The following is a 16733-nucleotide window of genomic DNA, read 5'->3' as shown; positions in this document are numbered from 1 at the left end:
GCTTTTAAAAGCAGAATAAATCCTCCCAGCTGGAGCGGTGCCCTGCTAGGTGACACTGGTTAGAGTCAGAGCTTACCCTGGCACCTTAATTCCCTTATTTGCCTCCTCTAATATGTGCACTCCTAAACATTTCCAGTGGCCCTGCACTGTAACTGTGCTCGTTCCCGCTGTTTGTTTTTCCCCGCCTTCCCAGGTTTCTGTTTTCATTTGTTAATCCCACCGGTGCCCCTCACACGCCGGTGCTCGGACCCGCGGGCCCCTCTCTGCTCCCGCTCTCCCCGGCCCGGCCCGCGGCGCCTTTAAGGCGGGCGCGCGCGCGTCACGCGCGGGGGAGTGTAAACAGGAAGCGGCGGCCCGCGAGCGGGGAGGCGGCAATGGCGGCCGCCGGGAGCCGCCCGCCGCCGGCCGAGGACGAGGCGCTGCCAGCGGCGGGAGCGGCGGCGGCGGCGGCAGCAGCAGGAGGAGGAGAAGGCGGCGAGGGGCGAGCGGAGGGCGGCGGCTGCTACCTGGCGCTGTGCGCGCGGCCCGTGCACTTCGAGAAGGCGAATCCCGTGAACTGCGTGTTCTTCGACGAGGCCAACAAGCAGGTGGGGGCGGCGGGGCCCTGCCGCGGGCCGGGGCTGCGCATCTGGGCTCGTGGGCTCGGCCCGGCCGCTGCTGCTCGCCGGCTTGGCTTTGGTTCCCTGCCCGCTTTGGTTTCCTCCCGTCCCTCGGCTGCCGGGCGTGAGCTCGGTTGTTCCCCTTCAGGACCTGTCATCGTGCTAGAGGCGGTAGATTTTTGGTTTTTCCTTTACCTACTTATTAGGTTGGATTTCACCTGCCTTACTCTCACTGCCGTAAGGTCTTTCTGGAATTCGTCAGAGTCAGCACTTTTCCTTTCTGTTCCAAGTGTCCCCACATGACTGGCAAACTTTGTCACTTTGCTGTTAGCTTAATTTCCCTGAATTTTTCACACCCCTTTCAACTCCTGAAATTCAATATGTTCATTAAAAAAAGAAGAAGAATTACAGCTTTCCTCGTGGCACAGACCCAAGCGGCTGTTTCTTGGCCTTAATATCCGTATGGGCTCCTGAGAGTTCAGCTCAGTACGGCTGGAAGATCCACAGGCTGGCTGTCCTGAGGCTTATACAGCCGTGGATACATTGCACTGCCTGGTTCCTGTAACCATTCTTTGACCTCGGAACTCATGGAGTCAGATCCTTCAAGCTTTCTTCCCCATATAGCTGGCATGCACTGCCCCATGTGTGGACATGATCAGGGGCATGTTTGGAGAGGGAGCAGTATTTCTGGGGTGTGTTGCTTGCTGTTGCACTCTGTTCAGAATGATCACAGAGCCATTTTGGTTGGAAAAGGTCTCTTGAGTTCACTGAGTCCAACCTTTCACCAAACACCATCTTGTCAACTAAACCAAGGCACTGAGTGGCAAATTCAGACTTTCCTAAAACACCTCCAGGCATGGTAACTCCACCACCTTCCTGGGCAGCCCATTCCAGTGTCTAATCACCCTTTCAGGGAAGAAAATTTTCCCAGTGTCCAACCTAAACCTCCCCTAGTGCAGCTTAAGGCAAAGTCTTCTCGTTCAGCTGCTGGTTGCCAGGAGAAGAGGCTGAGCCCCAGCTGGCTACAGCCTTCTTCCAGGGAGTTGTAGGGAGCAATAAGGTCACCCCTGAGTTTCCTTTTCTCCAGGCTAAACAAACCCACCTCCCACAGACTGCTCACAGGACTTGTGCTCCAGACCCTTCCCCAGCTCCGTTGTCTTTCTCTGGACACGCTCCAGCCCCTCAGTGTCCTTCCTGAGCTGAGGGGCCCAGAACTGGACACAGCACTCGAGGTGTGGCCTCATCAGTGCTGAGTACAAAGGGACAATCACTGCCCTGGTCCTGCTGCCCACACTATTGATGACACAGGCAATGATGCCACTGGTTTCTTGGCCACCTGGGCACAGCTGGCTCTTGTTCAGCTGCTGTCATCCAGCACCTTCAGGTCCTTTTCCATTGGGCAACTTTCCAGTTAATTCTTTTTATTAATCATTATATTTGAGGGCCAGTTGAAATACCCTGTCAGGAGACACTGTATCATAGTGTGGAGGTGATATAGCTACATAGAAACTGGTTGTTGAGAGCTCACTTGAAAGATTCATATTTTCCAGTGTAAATTTATTTCTCTGTGTTTTCTTCTTATCTAAAATAGTTTGATTCCCAGTGTGTCTCTGGATCATTTGTAACTAGCATTTCAATGACAGTTTCTTAGGTGAGAGACCTGTCTGTGCAATCTTCTCATCTTGCACAGATTAAGAGAGTGTTACCTTCATTTTCTATCTCCATAATACTAAGAAGAGCTAAACTAAGTATTTAACATTCTAGTAAAGCTGTGGACTGGTGTGCATTATAATCTTGTCACCTGTATTTCCTGCCTGAGCATAGCAGACTGGCAGCATGACTGGTATTCCAGAACAGTGTCCCCATCACCCATCACCCTGATCTGTGTGCCTAGTGCTGCTGCACATACAAGTACCAATAAGGCATTTGCCTGACTTTCTTTTTCCAAGCTATGTAAAGTTTGTAAGAGCATGGGGTTTTTTTGGGTTTTTTTTTTTGGTGGTGGTGGTGGTTTATTTGTTTGGGTTTTTTGTTGTTTTGTTTTGTTTTTTTAATCCAGCTCAATACATGTCATATCTCTAGCAGGTTTTGTACATGTATATGTGAAGTTGAGCTAAAGTAATTCTCAATTGCCAGGACATGTTGGTTGAAACTCCTTAGGTACATGAATACCTACAGGTTACTATTAAAGTATTCCTATTTAATAACGTGTTCTGACAGGATCAGGCCTCTGGGGCATTGAGTTACATCTCTTCCCACTCCCCAAGCTGAGTTCCTTTCTGTTTTAAACAACGCCCTCATGTCTTGGATACTTTTACTAGTATATGACTTAGGAAAATATAAAAGAAACAAAGCCAAGATAAAGGCTTACAAAGATTTTTACTGATTTAACTTGCCCAGTAGTTAAGACTATGCCTACAAGACTGTTGCAGTACCAGGCAATCTCACAACTCTCACTTGGAATTCCAGATTGTCTCAGTGTGAACTGGCAGATCTGCAGAAGAACAAAGATTGTGTCTAATAAAAAAATTAAAAGATTCTATAAGAGGCTTACAGAAGAGAAAGAAGGTGAAGGTTATGACTTCAAAGGAGCTAAATATATGTTTTAAACTTTTTTGTAGGTTTTTGCTGTTCGATCTGGTGGAGCTACAGGAGTTGTTGTCAAAGGTTTGGAGGATAGAAATCCCATTTCCTTCAGGTAAGGCACCTTTATCTTGGGATAGAGTGATGCAATCTTCAAATTATGTGATGCTTAGTCCTGATCCATTATAATTCAGGCATAAAACTTACAAGTAGTTGTGATCATATTTTGATTTGTTCTTAGATATAGTCTTGCAATTAAGAGGGTATGCTTTTCCCTTCCTATGGTCTGGGGGGAAAAGGTCATTAGGCTGTGGCTTCTTTTTTTTAAATAACAGTCCTTTATTAAAACATGCTATGCATATTGAGAGAATGATTCCTACAGCAGCAATTACTTCCTTTCTGTTTTAAACAATGCCCTCATATCTTAGATACTTTTACTAATATCTATGAGCAATAACTTATCCAGGTCAAGTGATGTCTGTCATTCAAGCATAATGTCCAAACCTAGATGTAGGTTTTTCATATTCTGTTCCTTGTTTCATCTGAATTGGCTTCTTGTATGTCTTCCATTTATTGTGGAAACATTTTGCAGACTATGACAACAGTGAACTATTTTATATATGTCTCTGTTAAGAGTGATGGCTCTTTGTACGCTGCTGTGCATATGTAAGGCAGTATTCCTTTATTCCATATCCATCTAAATATGGATGAAGCTATTTGTAATCAAGATGTGTTTAATGTGATCTCTTGGATATTGCATAGGGCCTGCCCTGAAAGTTGCTGGGTTTATTTTATTTTTTTATTTGATTACACTTGTCAATCCCGAAGGAGCTGAAAGTACTTAGTAAACTTCTTGATGTTCCACTGTAATTGATGTGTTCAGGGCTTCTGAAGAGTGAGCTGCCATTTTCTGTCAGTCTGGGTCTTGAATATATTAGTCACGCAAGAGTAATAATCTCTATTCAAAAGCATTTGCATTATACTTTTTTCTCTGTCCTTGTCTTTTTTTAGGGCATATTCTTTAAGAAACTATTTTAGATTATATTTCCATAACTTCTGTTTCTTTCTGTATAGGATGGAGGACAAAGGAGAAGTGAAGTGCATCAAATTTTCCTTGGGGAACAAGATCCTGGCTGTGCAGAGAACTTTGAAGAGTGTGGTAAGAAACCTGCACCCTGCAGCTAGGGAACTGGAGCTGGAAATCCTCTGCTTCTAGAGTAAAATTCTTTGAGACAAATGTTCAAGAAGTCTGCTGGCTAACAATAGCTGTAGTGAAAATTCCTCCATCAGCCTGAGAGGCTGGGCAGGCAGCATTGTTGTCTTGCTAGGAGTATCATTTAAAGAAAAAGTGTCAGGGGGAACCAACTTTGGCAAGGGTGAGGTGGAACATAAGTCAGGTTTTTCTTCTGTATATGTATCACATCCAAAACAATTTGATAAACTAATACCTATTCTTTGGTATCTATGTATGTATCTTATCTGTGCTTCATAATTGCTAATACACTTAATGGGTGTTTTTGCAGGACTTTTTGAATTTTATTCCAGATAGCCCTCAGCTAGAATATACACAGGAATGTAAGGTGAGTTAAATGTCCCAAGCTTATATGCTTAAATGAAACTCCCATGTCAGTTCAGCTAGCAACTACTAGAGAACAAATTGAAGTGCCTTTCATAACTCTGACATCAAGGAAATGAGATATGTAGGCGCTTCTGTCTGTTGAAATTGAGTGAACAAACAGGTGTTAACAATACCAGAAAAAAGCTTCCCTGTCTTGTGAATGTAATTGTTTCCTAGAGGAAGCAGAAATGCTGTGGGGGCAATGAATGTCAAGGTTTGGTAATGAGAAGAGACAAAGTGCTGATGGTACAGAAACAGTGGACAGTGATTATATTAGTGCCAGATATGTTAATGTGGATGTTCTTTCCTAATGTCACTAATAAATATTAGTAAGCTATTACTAGTTTTCGTATTGTGTTTGCTATTTTAAAATAATCCTTCTAATTTTTGATGACTATTTACCAGAAACAAGTACCATTGTCATTGTTTGGTATTTTCCAACTTTTAACTAAAACAAATTACGTTTTTGGGCAATAGAATGCTAAAGTAAATTTTTATACATCTGATTTGCACAGATCCTTTTATCCCTGTAGTCTTTAAGGCTGAAACACTGTCTGCTTCATTATTTAAGATTGTGAGTTTAAGTAAACCATTCTAGCAAAACCTTTATGGTAATGAAACTTCTGAGTGTAATGGTAGTAGATTCTGAGTGAAGTCGAGGCAAATTTTTCCTCTTAGATTTTAGTTTCTCTCAACATCTCTTCCTACTTTTCATGTCAGGAACTCATTGAATTTGCAGTAGAGTTTGAAGCAGAAGAACTTAGTTTTAAACTTAATTTTGTCTAGGTTAAAAGGGAAATTTGATTGTATAATAAACTTATAAATCTTACATGCTGCCAAAAATCCAGGCCGTACAGTGATTGTGTTCATGTGTAGTTTGGGAATGCTTTATAAAAGCAACTGGTGCATGCTGGGTGTCTGGTTGACCAGAAGTATTAACTCCAGAGATTGGATACCTAAATTGCCTTTGGTCTTGTGTTCTTCATTTAGTAATATTAGCTTACCTGAATAATTATTTTTCCAAGTAAAAGAGTGTTTGTTTCCTTGTTTGTTAAAAGACAAAGAATGCCAATATTCTAGGATTCTGCTGGACAAGTTCTACAGAAATCGTTTTCATCACAGATCAAGGAATTGAATTCTATCAGGTAATGCAAATAACTGCCATAGGACATGCTTAGAGATTTGAAAATGTAAATTTGCAACAGCATATTTGAATTCTTTTCTTGCTCTGTAACTGAGAAAGTGTACTGCTGCAAAAACAATTTCTTCCATTTGGTTTGCAGACTGCAATTTTTGAATTTTTTTAAGAGGAATACATTTTTAGGGCAGGGAAAATTTATCACTTACAGGTTTTAAGACCTTGTATAAAGGAGTACTCAAGTAAGCTCTGGGAACTCTAGATTAAGAGATGCTCTTGGCTTGCATGGAAATGAGTATTTAAATCTAATGTGAAATATCATTTCATGCAAAACAAATCAGCATTGGGGAAGATGTGTCAATGCTTAAAATGTGGCAAAGAACTAATAATTGACTAACTAGTACCCTTCTGCAACTCACAGCTTTCTCCTCTGTTGACCTCATTGAGTTCCTCTGTGCAATGTGTAATTTCCTTTGCATGTGTTTTTAAAGATGTCTGATAAATAAATAACCCTTCCTAACATTCATGATGAGGGATATTTAAACACCTTCTAAAAAAAAAAAAAAGTTGTGGATTTCCTAATAGTTTCAGTCCTGGAGCTAAGACACAGTGTTTCTCACAATTACTGTTTCTAACAACTTGTACTAAATAAAGTAACTGAAAAAGCAGTATTATTTCCTGCTGATTGAGGGAGAAAATATATCTTTAGCACCTGAAAGGATTATGAATGTCAACCCTGCAGGTAAAAGGACCAAATCAAGTGTCTTTTTAAAGAGATGATATTTAAGCCCTTAGAGAGTTGATTTTTAGTTCTCAAAATAAAAAAGATTAAGGAAGCTGAGAGTTATTCTTATATTCTTGCGAAGGCAGCAAGAATATAAGAATAACTTTTAAATGAAACTTTACTGGTTGTATCAAGCTGGATGTTTTCCCCACTGTGCACAGAACTTAGATCTGGATGAGTGGCAAAACACAGCATCTTTGAGTTCATTAGGATTTGATGTGTATTATTTCCTTAGCTACACAGTAAAGTGGGGCCTCAGAGATAATTGTCAGGTTTCTGTTTTGTTGGTTTTTTTGGGTTTTTTTTTTAATTCTAGCATGGTAAATGTCTTTACACTTAACTGTTTCATGCCTAACATTCCTTGCTCCTGTACATTACCATTTATGTTGTTGGAATCCTGGTGATAATATGATGCTAACATTGTGTTTCCAGGTATTGCCAGAGAAACGAAGCTTAAAGCTTCTGAAGAATCAGAGTATTAATGTCAATTGGTACATGTATTGTCCAGAGAGCTCTGTTATCCTTCTTTCAACCACTGTCCTTGGCAATGTCCTGCAGCCATTCTATTTCAAGGTAAAGGAATATGTTCTGAACTTTTCATTTTTCCTAAACTGCTTCTTCATCCAAATATTCTGTTGCTTGAATTTCTTCCAAGAGGTGCATGTGTTCATTTCCTTGTATGACAATATCAAATCTATAAGGTAGCTCTTAGGTGATGGTTTAGAATTAGGAAATTCACTCTTTCTTACATGCTCTTTGGAAAGATGTGTGTCCAGACAAGGCTGGACAGTTGACCTTGAGAAAGGAAAGAAAAAATTGGTGGTAACTAAATATTTTACAACTTGAATGTCTTTAAAGAAATTTTTTTCCACTTAAATAGGTATTTATGATTTACTTTTAATATGAACATTTGCTCTTTGTAGTATGATAAAGAAAACATAAGGGCCTTTGTCTTGTGGTTATAATTATAACCTTCCAAATATGACTGGATGAAAAAGATATAAAGAAAAAAGGTAGCACTTAAGAAACAACCCTGTCCCAAGCCAGAGAGTGCTTTGTCTACAGTAGTTCTTCTGGTGTTCTTCCCTATGGGCAACACTTACTGGGAAAATATTTTTCTTTATATCTTGGAATAAGTGTGTTGTGAAAACCAGAATCTGTTTTCAGTTAATGATGCAGTCAGGTGATTTTAAAAATGAGGAAAGGACTACAGCATTTGTCTTGTTCCTATCAATGGATTAGGAATATTTCAGTGGCAGTTTAAGGAAAGAGATTAAAAAGCATCTTATTCCCATGGGTTTCCTGGTTTGTGTTAATCTTGTGTAGGGTCTGTACTGCATCCTGAAATGATGTTCCCTTAGGTGGCTGGGAGGAAACTACTAGCCTTTCACAGTTTTCTTTTTAACAACTTAGGCTATGGTTCCCCCTCCTTCACATTTTGTGTCAAGTTGTAGCTTGAAGCTAAATCATTTTTATATTGTGTTCAGAAGGTAATATTTAAAGATCTCCTGAGAAAGGTCCTGTACTAAAGTAATACTTGAAAACTGAGATCTAGCAAAGAAAATAGTCAGGTACTATCCACACTTCATACTCAATAATGAATCAGTAAGAACAGGAAGTGAATTTCAGTAGAAGCTTTGGAAACTGTGAAAACTTGCTTAAATATGAATTCCATAGAGAAGAGGAAGAGGAGAGCGGAAGCAGGCGAGGAGGGCAGGAGAAGAGATATGCTGTAAGTATAAGGCAGGAAGTAAGGGACACTGTGACTGGTAGGAGGCAGTGACATTTTCTCCTTCCTGGGAAGCAGTTATTTAAGAGTTGGAGAGTATACTTTTCTGGAAGAGGGAAAGTAAATTAAGAGAAATCTGTTTGAGACCTCCAGACCAATTGTACATTGGATTTGCATACAAATTTGTCTTGACTGAATTAAAATAGAAATATTTTTGTAGCTGAAATCATAAATTCAGAGCGATAAAGCTTCTGAAGTTACAGAAGTGTGCGATAAGAATGACTTGGGGTTTTTTTAGGGAAGCAAGCACAACCCCCTTTCTTTTGGGCTATGACCGCCCTTGGCCTCGTGGCGGCGCTGGGGATACAGCGTTCGGGCGAAGGCGGCTCATCCTTTGCTGGTTCAGGTCGTGACAGTTCTTGTTTTGCTGTTTAACAGGGTGGGACCATGTCAAAGCTATCCAAATTTGAAATTGAGTTGCCTGCAGCACCCAAGTCATCCAAGCTCAGCCTTTCTGAGAGAGATATTGCTATGGCTACAATGTAGGTATCTCACCCATCAGGTCCTTCTGGGGAAGGTTTGGGAATGCTGGGAGAAGACAAGGACATTACAATGGTTGCACTTGTTTCTTGTTTTGGCAGTGCTGTTGCTTTAAAGCATTTCAGTTACTACCTTGAACAAAGCATCTAAACAACCCCCTTGGGGCAAGGTGGGGAAGGGAAGCAAATGGAGGAGTCTTACATGAAATTGTTCTGGATTACCATGGAAGTTTGGATTATGTTTCATTTTTTAGTTGATATTTTGATAGAGGAATTATTCACAAATCCTGACTTGCATGAGTATGGGCCATGCTTTGTGATTTATCAAGTACTGTTTAATCTTTTAATTAAATGATTACCTGATTTAGGTAATCTCATCTCTTCTTTTAGAGACAAACATTTTATCTTAAGAGACTGGTAGAGCTCTTAACTGAAAATAATGCATTAATCCTGTTGTCTTGTTAGATACGGGCAGCTTTATGTTCTCTATTTGAGGCACCACTCCAGGACTTCCAACAGTACAGGAGCAGAAGTAGTGCTCTATCACTTACCCAGGTAAGAGCAGAATGAAGAATGTTAGTTGCAGTTCACATCTGTGCCAGGATTGTGGTTTAACCCCAACTGGCAACTAAATACCACCAGCTGATCCCCCAGCTCTCCTGGTGGCAGGGGCAGGAGAATCAGAAAAAGTCAAAACTCATAGGTTGAGGTAAGAATAGTTTAATAAATGAAGTAAAGTAAAAACCAGTAGTAGTAATGAAAAGTGCGTGGAGGAGGGAATAAAACCCATGAAAAGTAAGTGACACAGTAACAATTGCTCACAGCCCAGCCTGTGCCAAGCACTGAGGTGTGTCTCCTGGCCAACTTCCCCTACTTTATATATCGAGCATGATGTCCTAGGGTATGGAGTATCCCTTTAGCCAGTTCACATCTGCTGTCCTGGCCCAGCTTCTTGCACACCTGCACACTGGCAGAGCATGGGAAACCAAAAAGTCCTTGACTTAGAGTAAGCACTGTTTAGCAACAACTAAAACATTGGTGTCTTATCAGTGTTATTCTCATACTAAATCCAAAATACAGCACTCTACCAGTTCCTAGGAAGAAAATAAAGAGTCCCAGCAAAACCAGGACAAAAAGACATCTTTTATAGTCTAAACAGGCTTGTTGACCAGTTCTCATTTCTCTTTGTTTCCACAGAGAGGGCTCTTGTAAGAAGACACATATTTTAAAGCTGAACAGAACTGGGAAGTTTGCACTGAATGTAGTGGATAACTTGGTGGTAGTACATCATCAGGATACTGAGGTCTGATTTATTTATTTTGTGTTGTTGCTGTAACTTTGAGAAGTTAGAGGCTGATTTTAATAACCTAGTAATTTAATTTAGAAATTATTTTCCTTTGGGCTTAGCTTGGCTAAAAGCCAGAGTATTTGCAGGAACAAAACCATAACATTGTAAGAGATGCAAGAGATTCAAATTCAAATTTATCCTTTTATCCTGATGGGCTAACATATAATCAGAACTGCTGGTAATGCCTGCTTTTTTCTTACACTGTTTTTCTTTTTGTCAATTCCTTATGATGCTTTGCTGCTGCACTGTGTAGACTTTTAAGGCATAATACAAAGAGGTAGAGTTAAATTGGATACTAAATTATCAATCCTGGGAATCTTATCATATCACAAACATTTGAATGATAATGTTTCTGTGACCCAAATCTTGTATGAACACAAACCTTCTTGTGCATCTGGTAGCATAGGTAAAACTTCATGTCTGTAGTCCCAGCAGCAGGGCTTGGTCAGTGGTTAAGCTAAAGTGGTACTTTGCTCTTAACTTGGGAAAAGGACTTCTTGTATTATCTTCTCTTGGACAACTTCAAGAACTGGGACACATTTGGAGAATTAGTTAATTTTTCAGTTATATTTCATGTCAATTCTACACATTAGCATTTAACCCAGAGCACTTCCTCGCTACCATTTTGGTCAGGCTATAAACGTGACTACAGAAACCCAGAGAACATGACTCACTTTGCCTTTGGGAGACACCAGTAATTGGAGTTTCACTGGCAGTGGAAGCAAAGCTGCTTTCCCTGGTGCTCCATACTGGGGAGAAGTGTTAGTGACTTGAGTTGAACAAGACTGAATGGTACAAGTATGAGGGTATCAGAGGAAGATAGACAATTTTCCTCAGAGTTTCTAGCATCCTTAACTATGCAGTGTCAGAGTCATGTGTTGTGCAAGAAAGACTGAGAGAGACTTTTATTCTAGAGCATGTAGTGACAGTTTTAGGGGCAGTGGTTTTAGACCAAAGGGAGATAGATTTAGATGGGATGCAGCTTTTTACAGTGAGGGTGGTGAGACACTGGAACAGGATACCCCATCGCTGAAAGGGTTCAGTGCCAGGTTGGATGAGGCCTTGAGCAGTCTGATCAACCCCAGTACATCCCTTCCAACCCCAACCATTCTATGGTGCTAACAGAGAATAATAGATGGAAATGTGAAAAGCAGACCGAATGCATGTAAATGGGGCGTGATTCACAGTCATCAATACTAACTTCCTCTTTTTAATTACAGACTTCAGTTATATTTGACATCAAGCTGAAAGGAGAATTTGATGGGTCCACAACCATTCATCAGTTTGTACTTCCTCCTCGATCAATACAACCCTATCAGATACCCGTAGCAGGTAGAACCACTGAATAACCTAACACTTAGCAGGGGTACTTAAGTGTAACAGCTCACAGACAGGAGTGCTTCAGGTTTCAGGAGGCTGGTCACTAATACTTCAGTTGTACATATTTGAGAAGGTGAGGAAGGAAGAAGGTAAGAAGCAATTGAGCAGAAGTTGGTGTTCCAAATGTGTGCCAGCTACAGAAGAGTTGCTCTTTAAGGTGCATGCTTCCTATAGTACTTTGCTTTTACACTTGAAAAGTGTTGGGTTCGGGGAGTTCTTTGGCCGTGGCTCTCAAAGCTTGTGGGTGGTGCTCAAAAGCACTTCATGCTTTTCTGGCTTAAGTAAGGACTGGGTGATTTATGAAGTTAGAGGCTAAAAGACAATACAAGCTCAGGTTTGGGACCAGTTTAGAAGTCATGCTACAATCAGTGTTAGGACTTAAATGCTTACATTCTTCTTGGATTACCTTTCTGTTCTCCAGTCCTAGAAGTGTGACAGGAAGTTACCCTCGAGCTAGGAGTAGAGAAACAGCCTGAGCATAGTTCCACTAGCAGGTGATAAAGCAGTGAGGTTCTCTTTGTAGAAGAGAAAGGTGCTTCTGTACTTCTAAAATGCTTCTATGCTTCTAAAAAAGATTGCACATTAAAAGCTCTAAAATCTGATAGCAAGTATGATAAATCTGCAGATGGAGATTTGTGTTAAACAAATGTTAGGATCAGCATGTACCACTTTTCCTTTCAAAGAGTATGCATTTAAATACAGCAAATGGAGCCTGCATATTTAGAATTACAGTACTAGAGCTGGAATATTTTTGCATGCATTATTTCACTTGGCTGAAAAATAAAACAACCATGTTTTGCCTTCTCAGTGTCAAATTTTCTTTGTAGATCTGGCTACACAAATGGCTCTTTCTTTTTGACTAAATGCTAGAGTGTTACAATCAGTACTTGCCGTTTTGGTATAAAATACTTGGTTTAGGAGAGCTGCCAGACTGCTATTCTTCTTCACCTGATTTTATTTTTTTCTGCAGGCCCAGCTTCTGTGACAAGTCAGGCTCCCGTTCTGTGTAAACTCTGTATCCTTTAAATCCTCTCAAAAAGAACCTCATATTCTATGTAACAAGCAGGGAAGAAGGTAACATTTGTTACTTTGACTCCTTAACTGAGCAGTTTATTGTGCACATGTACTTCAAGCCAAAATAATACACTTCATAATAGCCTCATAATGCTTTCACAGAGTTGCAGTCTAGTATAATACCACATTCCTGATTATTTGAGATGTGGATGAAATTATTGAATAGGTACACCATAAAATTGAAGATGTCATTCCAAAAACATGGTTCAAAACTTCAGAAGTGACAGTAAATGAAAATATGTTAATTGGATCTGCTTCTCTACAGTAGTGTAAATTCAGGAGAAACAGTTTAGCATCAATGTTAATGTTAAAACCTTAACATTTAGATTCTTCTTCTTGGATTGTCTTTCAACCTGATATTATCATCAGTGCAAGTGAAGGTAAGTGGTGAGCTCTTGGACCCTACAATATTCAATATCAGGAGGGCTAGTTTACACTTTCAGTGCAGGAAGCAGCTTAAACCTGAAGTGACTTATTAGGTACATCTGCTGAGTTGACTGCTCTTGGTGGTGATAACTGAGGATTAACTATCTCTGCTACAACTTTTCAAGGGTAATGTTGCTCTAAAATATGGGCTTAGAAAGGCAAATAAACAACCTCAATGTGTTTTTATTTAAGGGTGTCTAGGGTGTTGTGTGTCTAGGCTATACTGTACAAGGCAATTCACTTTGTTCACTCCTTCAAATCAAGGTTACCTCTGGAGTCTTCAGGTGAAACTTGAACCTGTAGTTAACCTCTTGCTAGATAAAGGAAGACTAATGGATTTCCTTCTCCAAAGAAAAGAATGCAAAATGGTTATCCTGTCTGTATGCTCTCAAAGTAAGTTCAAGTGTGTTTTCTGTATCTTGAAATACTGCTTATTCGTAAATACTCATCCAAGTTAGCTCTGCTGTTCTTAGATTTGAGGTCACCTCTGAAGCTGCCTTGGTCCTTAGAACATCATTTGCCTCAACTACCCTCAGTCACTATTCTGAAGGAATTTAAGAGCATGAAAAATTCAACTTTTCCCCCACTTCAGTTCAAATACACCTGACATGATTGAAAGTGTTCCTTGAAAATTAAAAATTAGGTAGAGAATAGAGATCACCTTTTGAAAAGGGCAACATTCAGGTGTCTAGTTATTTCTCCTCATAGTTTTTTCTTTTTATCTTTTCAGTGCTCAGTGAGCCAGAAAGAGGATCACTGTCTGTGATTGCAACTGTTTTTGACAAACTGAATCATGAATATAAGAAGTACTTGGAAGCTGAGCAAAGTTACACCATGGTAAACCACGTTAGCTATAGCAGCTTACAGAGACAGGACAATGCTGTTAGCTTTTCAGGTGCCATCAAGGTGAAGGCATGCTCCTTTCTACTTAGGAAATTTGGGCTTACCCAAAAAGGTCCTGACTGCCTCAGGCTCACAAGTAAAAGTGAACCGTGGAAAATGCACCAAGACCTGCACTTGACACCTGTGTAGCAGGTGCTGCACAGCTCACCTCCAGAGTGAGGAGTTAACATCCCCCAGTGCTGGAAAGCACAGAGAAGGTAGAAGCTGAAAAAGCAGCTCTGAATCAGTAACTAATACCTTGGTTTCCAAAGCACTGATTTTGCTGCACACTGTATCATGGCAGTCCTGACACATCTCAGTTACTTCTGTTGAAGTACCAAATTCAAGCAGCAACTCAGAGTACAGCCACGAAACTCTTCTAAGCCTGAGGGCCTGTGTCAGTGTAGTAATCTCCTAGCTTTGTGGTATGTAAGAGCAGCTGCATTTATATAACTTTTAAAAGCAGCTTTAGATTTAATGTGAAAGCTCCACTGAACAAGATACATCTAACTCAACCACAGATACAAATTTCCTTGGTAACAAAATAAGCTTATAGCTGTGTTTGAAACAGGAAACTGTACAACTGAAACTGACTCGGAACTGTACTACACTAGAGTTTTCTTTTTAAAAGACTTTTTTTTGTCTCCTAGGTGGTAGAAACAGGCCTGAGTAGAAGTAATCCTCTCCTGAAACGTCCTGTCCGCACTCAAGCGGTTATTGACCAGTCTGATATGTACACACATGTTTTATCTGTTTTTACAGAGAGGAAGGTAAGTTCATTTTAAGGGCATATTTGGCATCAGTCTCAGATCAGCTGACTTAAGTTAACAGCTTGAAATTGGCTGCAGGATGCTTTGTCAGGATTAGAGTATATTCTTATGGGGTTATTAACAGAAGCTATGCAAGTTCTACCTAACACTTTCTTCTTTGTCCAGGAAGCACCTCACAAGTTCACTATAGCTGTCTTGATGGAATACATTCGCTCTCTCAACCAGTTCCAGATTGCAGTTCAGGTAAATCACTTAGGTGTTAGGTACATTACCCCACTCCATGAAAGTGCATGCAGTTTTAGTCCAGTCTTGGTCACATGTGTAAGTTCCATCTTTTACTTTTAGACTGTAAAAACACATATAGAGACATACCTTTGATTGTCTTCTTCCTACATTCACAGCACTACTTGTATGAGCTGGTCATCAAAACCCTTGTTCAACACAACCTGTTCTACATGCTCCATCAGTTTCTGCAGTACCACGTGCTCAGTGACTCAAAGCCCTTGGTATGTAAGACAAGTAGCTCCAATAAGCTAGTGAGGGAGGTGGGAAGTCTTCAGAATTGTAAGGTTGTTTCTACTTTTGCCCTAGGCTTGTCTCTTACTGTCCCTGGAAAGCATTTACCCTCCTGCCCATCAGCTCTCGCTGGACATGTTAAAAGTAAGCATTTCGGACTCTAGTAACTTCATGGCCCATGAGGGTTAGACTGGTCAAACAGCTTCCCTGACCAGGCTTGAAGTGATTACCTAGCATCCATCATTTGCATGTGTTAGAAACACTGTCTTACAGCTGTGGTTGCCTTCACAGAGACTTTCTACAGCAAATGATGAAATAGTGGAAGTTCTGTTGTCCAAACACCAAGTTTTGGCTGCCTTGAGGTTCATCAGGGGTATTGGAGGACATGACAGCATCTCAGCCCGCAAATTCCTGGATGCAGCGAAACAAGCAGAGGATGAGATGCTTTTCTACACCATATTCCGATTCTTTGAGCAAAGAAACCAGCGGTTACGAGGAAACCCCAGCTTCACACCAGGTACACAATAAGCAGTTTGACCAAGATATTCCATTGTGCAAACACAACTAAGACTTCACTTAGTTTTACTTCCAATCCAGTTGAGTCTGTATCAGGTGATAAACTCCTGGCACATTTTAGCCGGTATTTTATACTCACCTTTAAGCACAGTTCCAGCACAGTTCCATTGTTTTATGCTACAGTTCTTTCTTGAAAAGCCAAGCCAAACTGCCTAGGCCAGCCTCTCTAGACATCACTTACACCAGCAACATGTAAGCAGCAGACATTCTGTAGACACAGAATCCCACCCCATGTTCTTGTATCTTGACAGCAAAGGGCTCTCATGGCTGTGAATTTGCTGGTTAGATCCAGGAACTAGATCAAACATCTGCTTCACCTCGAGAATACCAGTCAAAGACTGGAAATACCTCAGTATTCCAGTGCTTTCTGTTCTGCCAGTACTCAAATGCATTAAAGATAAGAATTAGTATCAGTAAGTGAAACTACACAATCTTGGTTATTGGTTTGAGTTGTAAAGTGAACATGGACTTTTGTCTCCCTTAGGTGAGCACTGTGAAGAACATGTCACCTTCTTCAAACAAGTTTTTGGAGAACAAGCTCTCATGAAACCCACAACATTCTGAAAGACTCTTCCACTGAAATGTATAAACTTAATTTATTGCATTTAAGTAGATTTTTGAACTACAAAATTGCTATTTTATAATAAAGTATATACAAGACATTTTGGCAAATAGTACTAAAAATATTACAACTTGTGATGGCTTCCCTCTAAAAATAGAGACAAAAATTGCATTGACCTGCATTTAAAATTAGTGTCAGTGGTTGAGCAG

General features: G+C 40.5%; 1 protein-coding gene across 1 annotated transcript; it reads left to right on the top strand.

Annotated features, from left to right (window-relative positions):
• Nucleotides 1-325: 325 nt before the first annotated feature.
• Nucleotides 326-16648, top strand: RMC1 (regulator of MON1-CCZ1). Its single transcript, XM_063395404.1, has 20 exons — nucleotides 326-587; nucleotides 3221-3297; nucleotides 4257-4341; nucleotides 4706-4762; nucleotides 5859-5945; nucleotides 7155-7295; nucleotides 8890-8993; nucleotides 9456-9545; nucleotides 10188-10293; nucleotides 11559-11670; nucleotides 12689-12733; nucleotides 13119-13172; nucleotides 13483-13611; nucleotides 13949-14055; nucleotides 14751-14870; nucleotides 15036-15113; nucleotides 15272-15376; nucleotides 15462-15530; nucleotides 15678-15903; nucleotides 16447-16648. Exons 1-20 carry the CDS (start codon nucleotides 375-377, stop codon nucleotides 16524-16526), a joined length of 2085 nt encoding a protein of 694 aa, XP_063251474.1. The 5' UTR covers nucleotides 326-374; the 3' UTR covers nucleotides 16527-16648.
• Nucleotides 16649-16733: the final 85 nt, after the last annotated feature.

This window comes from Prinia subflava, chromosome 1 (genome assembly GCF_021018805.1).
Source record: "Prinia subflava isolate CZ2003 ecotype Zambia chromosome 1, Cam_Psub_1.2, whole genome shotgun sequence".
NCBI classification, from domain to species: Eukaryota; Metazoa; Chordata; class Aves; order Passeriformes; family Cisticolidae; genus Prinia; species Prinia subflava.
The sequence above is the reverse complement of the archived record's forward strand: the minus strand, read 5'-3'. Positions and strand labels throughout refer to the sequence as shown.

What these genes read in the sequence shown, in the direction of transcription:
- RMC1 (XM_063395404.1), top strand. Translation starts at nt 375, where the DNA reads ATGGCGGCCGCCGGGAGCCGCCCGCCGCCGGCCGAGGACGAGGCGCTG. An exon ending in AGAAATCCCATTTCCTTCAG is followed by an intron (nt 3,298 to 4,256) that starts GTAAGGCACCTT and finishes CTTTCTGTATAG; the next exon opens with GATGGAGGACAAAGGAGAAG. An exon ending in AAGGAATTGAATTCTATCAG is followed by an intron (nt 5,946 to 7,154) that starts GTAATGCAAATA and finishes TTGTGTTTCCAG; the next exon opens with GTATTGCCAGAGAAACGAAG.